The following is a 12,500-nucleotide window of genomic DNA, read 5'->3' as shown; positions in this document are numbered from 1 at the left end:
ATGTACCAAAAAACGCTGAAAATGAAGTGGTTTTGCGCATCTTCTCTATTAACAACAGCTCTGTGTAGTAACAGCTGCTCTATGTGAAATCACGCACCTGATGGAATTAACCACTGATTAGAGAACCGGTGTCCTGACATTTTATCCTACCCTGTCAGAGTTTCCTACCTGGGTTTACTGCGCACGCGCACATCAATATCGCGTCCGTTGTCTCATGCTAAACAACGATATTTAATGTATCTGCATTACTGTAAGGGTAGGTTTAGGGTTGGGGTAGGTGTAGACTTTAATAAAAACGCAATCTAATTGGCAGAAAATAATATTTATTGTTGGTTTCCTGACGCTGTATCCCTTCTAGCTACAACCGCGAATATAACACATAATTACTGTATTTGCAGTACTGTAAGGGTATGATTAGGGTTGTGGTAGGTGTAGACGTTAATAAACCATAACTTTACAGTAGCATTTTTCGTTGTGGAATTGTACTACCCACTGTTTTAGTGGAAGGTAGGAAAATCTGACAGTGTAGGACAAATCGACAGAACACCAGCTTTACTGACGAGATGCGCTTAACGATCGGCTGATCGTGATCGGAGCACCCCTAACTGAATCAATCTAGCTCGAAAGGTTATAGAGTTTGTCTTAAATGTGCTGAGCTGATTAAAGTGATTCACTGTTTGCTAAAGATTGATTGAGAGAATCAGTGAATCAGCAGTGAATCAGCAGTGAATCAGCAGTGAATCAGAAGTGAATCAGCAGTGAATCAGCAGTGAATCAGAAGTGAATCAGCAGTGAATCAGCAGTGAATCAGAAGTGAATCAGAAGTGAATCAGCAGTGAATCAGCAGTGAATCAGAAGTGAATCAGAAGTGAATCAGAAGTGAATCAGCAGTGAATCAGCAGTGAATCAGAAGTGAATCAGCAGTGAATCAGAAGTGAATCAGAAGTGAATCAGCAGTGAATCAACAGTGAATCAGAAGTGAATCAGAAGTGAATCAGCAGTGAATCAACAGTGAATCAGCAGTGAATCAACAGTGAATCAGAAGTGAATAAGAAGTGAATAAGCAGTGAATAAGAAGTGAATAAGCAGTGAATAAGCAGTGAATCAGCAGTGAATCAGAAGTGAATCAGCAGTGAATCAGAAGTGAATCAGAAGTGAATAAGCAGTTAATCAGCAGTGAATCAGAAGTGAATAAGCAGTGAATCAGAAGTGAATAAGCAGTGAATCAGCAGTGAATAAGCAGTGAATCAGAAGTGAATCAGAAGTGAATAAGCAGTGAATCAGAAGTGAATAAGCAGTGAATCAGCAGTGAATAAGCAGTGAATCAGAAGTGAATCAGAAGTGAATAAGCAGTGAATCAGAAGTGAATCAGAAGTGAATAAGCAGTGAATAAGCAGTGAATCAGAAGTGAATCAGAAGTGAATAAGCAGTGAATAAGCAGTGAATCAGAAGTGAATAAGCAGTGAATCAGAAGTGAATCAGAAGTGAATAAGCAGTGAATAAGCAGTGAATCAGAAGTGAATAAGCAGTGAATCAGAAGTGATTCACATGAACGAACACAAACCACAGTCAACAGCTCGTAACTAAACACATCATCTGAAGGTCTTCCTGTGTTCTGCTCATCTGGTCTATCATTAATAAATAAATACAGAAGATATTTACTCATCCTATTGGTTCATTATTAAAAAATAAAATGAATTAATTGTTTTATTATAATTAAAATAAGAAAATTAAAATAATGGGTAATAATAGATTCTGATGGTATTGTTACGACCCTATCTGTCAAAATGAAGGACACTGTTAAAGTCTAACACATAATAGCTAGCTTACAAGAAGTATTACAACATTATCAACAATCCCATACATTACAATAATTTATAGCAATTCTACACACGTTTGTTCATATCATCGTAAAATCTAACTTTATTATCACCCAGCTATTACTACAGGAAACTAAGCTCAGGATTATCCATCAGAGATCAGGAGGAGTGTGTGTCTTCATCAGGTTTGTAGAAATGTAGCACTGCATCAGTGTCTCATCAATGGATGCTCTGCAGTGAATGGGTGCCGTCAGAATGAGAGTCTGATAAAAACATCACAATAATCCACAGCACTCCAGTCCATCAGTGAACATCTGGAGAAGACAAAACCTGAAACACATCCAGCATTAAGATGATTTTAACTCAAACACACAGAGTGGCACCCATTCACTGCAGAGCATCCATTGATGAGACACTGATGCAGTGCTACATTTCTACAAATCTGTTTCCATAAACACAAACTCATGCTGATCTCAGATGGATAATCCTGAGGGTGAGGAGATTTTGGCTGAACGGTTCCTTTCAAATGTAAAAAGACAAACGCATGACTAACAGTGCAGTCTTTGCTCTTGATGGAGTACAGTGTCTTACAGACAGAACTGAGGCCAAAGCTTCGGTCAAAGAAACAGCAAACGGTTTGTATTTCAGAACATTCTGGCGTGCGTCAGATCCTCGAATGCGTCTCGTTTACACGGAGGTACAGCACTGGAGCGCTTCGGGCCATCACGAGACCTTCCTCGAGATCTGTCCCGTCGAGAGGAGCACAACATCTGCTGCACATTAGGAGCCGCGACTGATCTCATATTTACTCTGTTTTCATCTTCCACCTCTAATCACGGCCGTCCAGGATCGGCTTTCTCAGAGAAACTGTTCCAAAGCTGAATCCAAATCTTATTTTAGCATGTTTATGAATCAAAGTGGAGCGGGGCTCAGAAACACAAGATCAGATCACTGTCGAGCCAAGAACCGAGTGTTTCCCAGAACACAACACCCTCACCAGTGAAGAACCCAGCGGCCTGCGTCTGACGAACACTCATCTGGTCACTATAACCCTGAGGAGAAATACTCATCTGGGACGGGAAGATTCCCTGATTCCAGCAGTGCATTGGAAGTGTGTCTTGGATCACATAACAGCCAATCACAAAATATGCAATTCAGCTCCAGATAACACCTTATTTTCTAATTTCCCAAACCCCTCTTTTTTCCCTCCGAGACAGACTTAGCTCATTTACTTCCTAACCTTTCAGGTAAACGTACGTGTGGACTTATAAAGCAGTATACGACAGTAACAGCCAGTTCATTTAATTAGAACCACAGTAATACTATCCCTGCCATGGTTTAGAATAAATACATGAAAATATCCATAAAAACTAAAGGGTTTCAAATAGTTTCAGATATTTAAATGATCTCTTTCTTTTACACTGGCCAAATAGAATTATATCAAATTAAATGTATGCAGTTTTGCTGAGAAGATAAACATATGTGAGCTATTTAGTGGAAACAGATAAACACATATTTATTGCAGTGTGTCTGATTCAGCGCGTCAAAAGGAAACATGCAAATCTGACTGTTTTCTCCTAGTTATGTCCTTCAGATATAGAGATAACTTTACACAGAAAGACATGCGGTAACACAGAAACTCTGTGACTAAAGCGTGCTTCTGTTTCCTGAACCGAACTGAACTCGGATCGCACTGCATTACAGGAGTGAATCACATCAGCTGCTAGTCTTTAACTACAGTATCAGCCTTCAGTCCTCCAGATCTCTAGTGATTACACGTATTAGACGTTTAAAGCGGTCACAAATAATACATCTGTCATCATTCTCTCACATTATTCCAAACCTGTTTGACTTTCTTTCTTCTGCTGATCACAAAATAAAAGATAATGTGAGGAACGTCGGGAACCAAACAATACTGAACACAATGACTTGCATTAATGAACAAAACCAAACCAAAGAGACATTTCTCATGGTGTCTTTCAGTGTTGAGAGACAGACAAACAGATCTGAACAACAGGAGAGAGAGTAAATAAAGACAGAATGAGTGAAGTGTCACTTTAATAGAGTTTTATTACACAGCTCTCCGGAAACCCTTTATCAGTTAATATTCCTCACATAATCATCCCTCTCTGCTCACACCAGAGCAAACTGATCATTAATCACAGTTCATCTTCATCTTCTTCATTCATCCCTTGATCTCATCACAGTCAATACATCGAGTCAAAGTTTACATCTCAGGTCCATTAACGAGTGTTTCTGCTTATTTATTCATTTAACACTGACGTCTGTTAGTGTATGTATGTATTCGCGTAATGTGTGTGTGTGTGTGTGTGTGTGTGTGTGTGAGAGAGAGTGTGTGTGTGTGTGTCTGTGAGAGAGAGAGTGTGTGTGTGTGTGTGTGTGTGTGTGTGTGTGTGTGTGTGTGTGTGTCTGTGTGTGTGTGTGTCTGTGTGTGTGTGTGTGTGTGTGTGTCTCTGTGTGTGTGTGTGTGTGTGTGTGTGTGTGTGTGTGTGTGTGTGTGTGTGTGTGTGTGTGTGTGTGTGTGTGTGTGTGTGTGTGTGTGTGTCTCACCACTTCTCTGGTTCTCCCGCCGCTGTCTCTGTCTCTCGGTCTCGGTGTCGGTGTCTTCGCTCCTCCGGTCGCGTCTCTGCTAGATGAATCGATCAGACCGAGCGCTTTATTCCTCGTTTTCACCGTTTTCACGCTCGCTTTGAATAATAATGTTATATCGGCAGCCATGATTGACACGTCGCTGCTCTGACGTCATCCACCGGCGACGGGCTGTAGTACACTCAGCAGTCAGCATACTAACACTGTTTCCGCCAGAGTAAGTGAGAGTAAGAGTAGTATTCTACAGTCAAACCGAAAGTATCAAAACACATGTGTAAGACGCATTAAAGAAAAAACACACAAGGCAAACATAGTCAAGCTAAGTGGATGAATAATTATTGCCCCAAATTTATATCAGGTTTGCTGGTAGTTCACTGTATGAAGAATGTTTGGGTATAATATGTCACAGTTTACTGTATTTTGCTATCCTCAATTACATCTATGAACTATAGTGTCCTGCACCCACTAGTAAAAACAATATCATCAATTATATCTGGTGTCTGAATTATTTTGGTTTGACTGTGTCAGGGTTGGGATTAAAGAGACGTTAACAGTATTCTCCTGTCCACCAATGCTTTAAAAGTTCTTACACCTCTGTATTTTTGTATTGTTTTCTTGAATAAACACCTAAACGTTTTAAATAAATATGTTTTACTGGAGATGCAAAACTGAAGTCTTGATTTCTAAAAAAAAACAAAAAGAAGAAGAAGAAGAAGAAAATAAAGTTTATAATTAAAACATTTAAAAAAAATAAAAAAATAAAAATAAAAGTTTAATATTTTATATTATTTTTCTTCTTGGTCTTAAATCTTGATTTAAGAATCAATATCTTTTAGACTTCTGCGCTGTAAAGCAACACAAATATAACAGCACTTTCTGCAGTGTTACAGAAGTTATTTTCCACTGTTTGTGTGCAAAATGCAAAACAGATTTATTTATTTTTACTTCAACTTTGAATTCACTGGGAACTAATTAAGATAAAATTAAGACAATGAGCAAAACTAGCTGGAAAAAATGAAAGATTAAAGGCATAAAGATCTCAATGATGCAGATGTTGTGTTTGTCAGATCATATGGATCTGTAATCATTAAAAGTCACACAGAAGAAGTAGAGAATGGAAATGTAAGCAAACATTAAAGATTAATGACTGCGGGTCATTAAGACAAGTCAAGTCACCTTTATTTATATAGCGCTTTAAACAAAATACATTGCGTCAAAGCACTGAACAACATTCATTAGGAAAACAGTGTCTCAATAATGCAGAATGATAGTTAAAGGCAGTTCATCATTGAATTCAGTGATGTCATCTCTGTTCAGTTTAAATAGTGTCTGTGCATTTATTTTAATTCTCAGAAGTTTTTCTTCTGTTTTATGGAATGTTCAAGTATAAAAAAGATCATAAGGACTTTCTAAGAATGTATTCTTTCAGCGTTATCATAATGTGTATCAAATATTAATACAATTAAAAGAGAATTTCATAAACATCATTAACATTTATACAACTTTTTAAAAATGTTGTTGAAGTTTCCCTGTATGTTTCCTGTAACCTCTCTTGCTTTTAACTCACTATCTGCAACAACAAAGTACTAAAGTAATACATATAACTGGAGCTGGACAGCATTTAAAACATTAGACTGACTCTAAACACTGAACACTGAACACAGACCTGCAGTCCGATGTGATCTTGTGTTCCTGTGTTTGTCTGAACTGGAGAAGAGTTTGTGTTTGTGTATAATCTGTGTCTCATATTCATCTGAAGGAGTGAGCATCATTTAGATGCTGGACGCAGTGAGATGATTTCTCAGGAGACAGAAAAACACCAGAAACCTTTTGTAAAAATCAGTAAATCCAAAACACAATCAGTGTTTTACAATGACATCAAATAAACAGAAGAGTGAGAGCATTTGAACTGATGAACTGATGACTCTCACACACCACAGAAACTCTCTGAACGTCTGAGATCATCAACCCCTCACGCTTAAACACTCCCAACCTTTCATCTACACAACACTAAAGAAGATATTTAGAGAAATGGTTTTTCTCAGTGTAAGTCAAAGGTGTTGTAGCCAACGTTCCTCAGAGCATCATCTTTTTGTGCCCCACAGAAGAACACACACACACACACACACACACACACACACACACTCTCTCTCTCTCTCACTCACACACACTCACACACACACACTCACACACAAACACCCACACTCTCTCTCTCACACACACACACACACACACACACACACACACACACATACACACACACTCTCTCTCTCACTCACACACACTCACACACACACACTCTCTCTCTCTCTCTCTCTCACTCACACACACTCTCTCTCTCACTCACACACACTCACACACACACACTCTCTCTCTCTCTCACACACACACACACACACACACACACACACACACGCGCACTCTCTCTCTCTCTCACACACACACACACACTCTCTCTCTCTCTCTCTCTCTCTCTCACACACACACACACACACACACACACACTCTCTCTCTCTCTCTCTCTCTCTCTCACACACACACACACACACACACACACTCTCTCTCTCTCTCTCTCTCTCACACACACACACACACACACACACACTCTCAATTCAATTCAATTCAGAAGGCTTTATTGGCATGACAAAAAAATACATTTTGTATTGCCAAAGCATCAAAAAACAACATAGAAATTGATTTTGAACATTAAGTACACCAAACATTATAATAATAGTTAAATAAAATAAAATAAAGCATAATATTATAAGATTAATAAATAAAGTAAAAAAGGATTATAATGTCCATAAAACACATCAAAATCATGTCCATAAAACACACATAAACTAAAATAAACTAATACTGAACTTGGAATTTAACATTATATACATGTGTGTAGGTCTGATGGGGTGTTAGGCTGTGAGTGTGTGTGTGTGTGTGTGTGTGTGTGTGTGTGTGTGTGTGTGTGATTGGGTGTGTTAGGCTGTGAGTGTGGGTGTGTGTGTGATTGGGTGTGTTAGGCTGTGAGTGTGTGTGTGTGTGATTGGGTGTGTCAGGCTGTGAGTGTGTGTGTGTTAGGCTGTGAGTGTGTGTGTGATTGGGTGTTTGCTGCTCTGTTCTTCCCTCAGGATGTGGAGAGATGCTACAAATCTTGCTGCTAAATTGGAGCATTTGGCTTCTTCGCCAAGGATGAATCTAAGTTTTTGGGTTGGATTACAGGTGTTAAATTGAGGAAATATCTTGTTCATTTTGGGGTAATATTGGTCTCTGATGTGTTCGTATTTGGGGCATTCTGTGAGGAAGTGCAGCTCGGTCTCCGGCACTCCCAGAATGCAGTGCGAGCAGAGTCTGTCCTCCCGGGAGAGCCAGGTCTGTCTGCGCCGGCCCGTCTCGATGGCCAGGCTGTGCTCGCTGAGTCTGTACATCGTCAGGGTTTTCCTGAGCTTCACATCATTCACTGTGCTCAGGTAGCTCGCAACAGTGTACTCTCGATTTAGTGCCGAATAACATTCCAGTTTGTGTTGGTTTTGAGTGGTGTTTGTCCAATGGGTGATGTACTTGTCTTGTTCTGTGTTGATAATTTGTGCAGGCCGAATGTGTGTGAGTGTGTGTGTGTGCTGAGGCGAGCTGATCTCTGCAGGAGAGAGCTCAGTCAGTCTCAGCACCAGCTGGCACAGGGGACTCCTCGTTACGCTCAGCTCTTGCTGTTTGAGGGCTTTATAATGGTACGTGTTGGGGTCGCTTGTTTTCAGGTGTTTCCAGAATTTGATGGCTCGTTTTTGGATGTTGAGGAGGAGAGGGTATTGGCCCAATTCTGCCCTGCATCCGTTGTTTGGTGTTTTTCTTTGGACTTTGAGTATTCTTTTACAGAAATCTAATTGTAGAGTTTCAATCGGATGTTTTTCCCAATTTAAAAAATCAAATTTTATAGAAGGACCCCACACTTCACTGCCATATAAAACAATTGGTTCAATTATTGATTTGAAAAGTTTGAGCCAAATTTGGATTGGGATGTCAATTTTGATTGATCGTTTTATGGCATAGAAAGCCCTCTGAGCTTTCTCTTTGAGTTCATTCACAGCCAAAGTAAAGTTACCAGTTGGAGTTATTTTCAGGCCGAGGTAGGTGTATGCTTTTGTGCTCTCAATGGTTCTGTGTGAGAGTGTGAATGTGTGTGTTGGTCCCTGAGATCTGGAGCGTTTCTGGAACATCATGACTCTAGTCTTCTGGAGGTTGACGGTCAGGGCCCAGGACTGACAGTAATCCTCCAGCAGGTCCAGGCCGTCCTGAAGCCCCTCTTTAGTGGGCGACAGGAGGACCAGGTCGTCTGCGTAGAGTAGACACTTGATCTCCGTGTCGTGGAGAGTGAGACCTTGAAAGGGAGCATGTTCTAACATATTGGCCAATTGGTTGATGTAAATGTTGAAGAGGGTGGGGCTTAAACTGCATCCCTGTCTCACTCCGCGCCCCTGGGGGAAAAATTCGGTTCTTTGGTTTCCAATTTTGACAGCGCATTGGCTGGCTGTGTACATCGATTTGATCAAATCATAGAATTTCCCCCCTACTCCACTGTCGATAAGCTTTAGGTATAATCCTTCGTGCCAGATTGAATCGAATGCTTTCTTGAAATCAACGAAACAAGCAAAAATTTGTTCTTTGTTTTGATGTACATATTTGTCAATTAGTGTTTGTAATGTAAAAATGTGATCGGAAGTGCGACATTTTGGAAGAAAGCCAATTTGGGATTTACTCAAGGCATTGTGCTTCATAAGGAAGTGTAAAAGTCTGGCGTTTAAGATGCTGCAGAGAACCTTCCCCAGGTTACTGTTCACACAGATGCCTCGGTAGTTGTTGGGGTCTAGTTTGTCTCCGCTCTTGTGGATGGGGCTGATGAGGCCCTTGTTCCAGATCTCAGGGAAGAACCCTACACACAGAACATCATTGAACAGTTTGAGCATGGCCAGTCTGAAGCTTTGGTCTGTGTGTTTCAGCATCTCGTTCAGGATGCTGTCTACACCACAGGCTTTCTTGGACTCAAGGACTCCTAATTTTTCTTCCAATTCTTTCATTGTTATGGGGAAATCTAAAGGGTTTTGGTTTGTTTTAATTGATCTTTCCAAATTGTCTAGTTTATTAATTATTTCATTTTGATTAGAATTTTTAATTTCAGTTGGGGTGTATAATTCCTGGAAGTGGTTTTTCCACTTCTCCCCATCTTGGATTGCCAGAACTTCTTGATTTGGTTTGTATAGCAATTTCCATTTATCCCAAAATTTGTGTGAGTTTATAGATTTTTCAATTTCTTCAAACTGGCTTTGCAAAAACTGTGCTTTTTTCCGCCGGAGTGTGGCTTTATACTGTTTTAGTGCCTCACAGTAAAGAAGTCGGAGGTCCGGATTATCTGGTTGTCTGTGTTTTTGATTTGATAAGTTTCTGAGGTTTTTTCTCAGAGCCTTACAGTCCAAATCAAACCATTTGTCAGTATCTAAATATTTTTTCTTTGGTTTAACGATTGCCAAATTACTCTTTTGTGCTGTTTTGTAGAATATGTTGTTTAGGTCTTGTACTTCCTGATTGATGCCGAATTGGTTTTTAGGGTATTCCTGTATTTGGAAGGAATGTATGAGGGATTGTATTTCTGAAGATTCGACGGCAGTGCTGTAATTACTGGCACTGGTTTCTGTCCATTTGAAAGACATTATTTTGCTCATTTGATATGGGGTCCTAATTGTTTGGGGTGATGTTTCAGATTGCTTTATATAGAGGATGATTTGGCTGTGGTCTGAGAAAGGTTTCAGGGGTTTGACTGTGAATGCCCTCAGAGAGGAAAGGTCTAGATCTGTGATGGTGTAGTCTACAGTGCTGTTCCCCAGAGCTGAGCTGTAGGTGTATCGGCCGAGTGAGTCCCCTCGCAGTCTCCCGTTGACGATGTACAGAGCCAGTCCTCGGCAGAGCTGCAGCAGCTGCCGTCCGTGAGCGTTCACCGTTTCATCACAGTTTTGTCTGCTGGGGTGAGAAGGGTATAAGTGGTTATTGCCTGTGATGAATCTGCTACCGTGCGATTCGATGAAATCTAATTCTGCTCCTGTTCTGGCGTTTAGATCGCCCATAAGCAGCACATTTCCCTGGGCCTGGAAATGGCTGATTTCTCTCTCTATGTTCTGGAAAGTTTCCTCTTGGAAATACGGAGACTCGAGGGGTGGAATGTAAACTGCACAAAGGAAAACAGGCTTAGATGCTGATATCATTCCTTTTTGTATTTTTAGCCACAAGTGATGTTGTTCTTTTTTTATTAGTTCTATGGGCAGTTCAGATTTAATCCATATTATCATCCCTCCCGAGTCTCTCCCTTGTGTGACTGATGAGAGTTTGACGGATGGTAATATTATCTCTCTGTATCCTGAGGGACAGCTAGTGAACACATCTCCTCTACACCAGGTTTCCTGTAAGATGATGACATCTAGGTCTTGTAGTTCTTTCATAAAATCAGAATGTCTACTTTTTAGGCCAAAGACTGAGGAGTTTAGACCTTGAATATTCCATGTAGAAAAACTAAGTGATTTCATCGTAAACTTTTAAATTAATGTGTATGGTTTGTTTGCTATTTTGAGAAAAGAGAAATGATGCAAAATTACTACAGATTAAAATCAGAAGAATGAAAGATGGGATTAAGTTTGTGGTAGGAACTCAAAACATCAACAATTCCATATTAAACATAGATTGATACCACAGAATATATATAAAAAAAAATATATATATATATTTTTTTTTTTTTTTACCACTGTCCACTGTGTGTTAGTAGGTGCGAGCAGATGATACTCAGCATGTGTTGGATGTTGTGGAGTTCAGCGTTAGGGTGGTGTGCTCCTCCGCTGACAGCTTGGGCGTAGCTCAGTCTGCCTGGCTGGGTCGGGCTCTGCTGTGGACGGGCTTCAGCTGCTGGAGCTGTGGGGCTGTTGTTGAGCGGTCTCTGTCTGTAGGGGTCCTGTCTGGGTGCTGGAGCTCTGGGCGGTGGAGCTCTGGGTGGTGCTCCGGTCGGGGCTCTAGATGGGCTGTGGACTGGGATGTAGTTTGCTGGAGTGTGTCTCGATGGATTGGCTGGGTTAGGGCTGGTTCTGCTCCACCTGGGGCTGGTCTGGTTGGTCCTGTATAGAGTGACATCTTTGAGTCTCTTTGCGAGGATATGTACCAGGTTCTTATAAAGGTGGACGTGGTCGTATAGACATTCAGTGTCCAGGTCTGGATGGTGGGCCAAGTGGACGTTGGGCAGGAGGGCACAATGTCTAGAGATTCTGGAGTTTATTTTATTAATTGTTATGGGATGGAAATCTTTCCTCTGAAGTAAAGTGGACAGGATGATTTTGGAGTTGGGGAAGGTTTCTCTAGCTTTATCCACGACGGCTCTGAGGGAGTTCGACACTCGGTCCTGCTGGCTCCGCAGGTCGTTGGTGCCCGTGTGGATGATGATGTGGCTGGGCCGGCCTAGCTGGGACTCTGTCAGGAGCTCCAGGGCTTTGTCAGTGGTGGGACACCAGAGTTTAACAGCTCTGTGCTGGGGGAACAGTTTCTTTACATCGATGAATTTGCCGTTTGAATCGATGAGTAGAGCTATTTCGGGTTCCTCTGTGCTGGCTGGTGCTGGGCTGCTGTGAGACGAGGAGTCTGGCAGGGGGCGCTGTGACGGCTGCGAGCGGGCTGGGTCGGGTCTCTCTGCGCTGAGGGCTGGGTGTTGACTCCCTGGGCTGGAGGGCAGTGTTTGAGCTCTGTGGGTCTGCTCTGGCTCTTCTCTGGCCAGGAGGAGCTCTCTCAGCTGCTCTCTCAGGGCCTGGATCTCGCTGTGCTGCTGCTCTCTCTCCTCCTGGATCTCTCTCAGCTGCTGCCTCATCTCTGCTGTGGACTGCTCTCTGTCCTCTAGCTGGAGTCTCAGGGCGGTCAGCTCACACTGATAGCTGTCCTTCTCTGTCTGAAGCTTCCTGGTCTGCTGTGTGAGGGCTGACAGTCTCTGAGTTAAGAGCTCGGTGTTCCGCTGGAGTTCATTGTGAGCTGCACATGTGTCCAACTGCTGCTGTTTGA

At 41.6% G+C, this 12,500-nt stretch overlaps 2 protein-coding genes across 4 annotated transcripts in view; one reads left to right on the top strand and one right to left on the bottom strand.

Moving 5' to 3' along the window:
- Positions 1 to 4,603, bottom strand: part of LOC127961384 (syntaxin-18-like) — an 8,129-nt gene extending 3,526 nt beyond the window's left edge. The window contains exon 1 of the mRNA XM_052560474.1: positions 4,392 to 4,603. Within this exon, the coding sequence (XP_052416434.1) occupies positions 4,392 to 4,559 (168 nt within the window). The 5' untranslated portion in view covers positions 4,560 to 4,603. The remainder of the gene's footprint in view (positions 1 to 4,391) is intronic.
- Positions 1 to 12,500, top strand: part of LOC127961382 (regulator of G-protein signaling 20) — a 315,518-nt gene that overhangs the window by 13,773 nt on the left and 289,245 nt on the right. The gene's annotated exons all lie outside the window — the stretch shown is intronic.

The sequence above is a fragment of the Carassius gibelio genome, chromosome B7, assembly GCF_023724105.1.
Source record: "Carassius gibelio isolate Cgi1373 ecotype wild population from Czech Republic chromosome B7, carGib1.2-hapl.c, whole genome shotgun sequence".
Taxonomy (NCBI): domain Eukaryota; kingdom Metazoa; phylum Chordata; class Actinopteri; order Cypriniformes; family Cyprinidae; genus Carassius; species Carassius gibelio.
The sequence above is the reverse complement of the archived record's forward strand: the minus strand, read 5'-3'. Positions and strand labels throughout refer to the sequence as shown.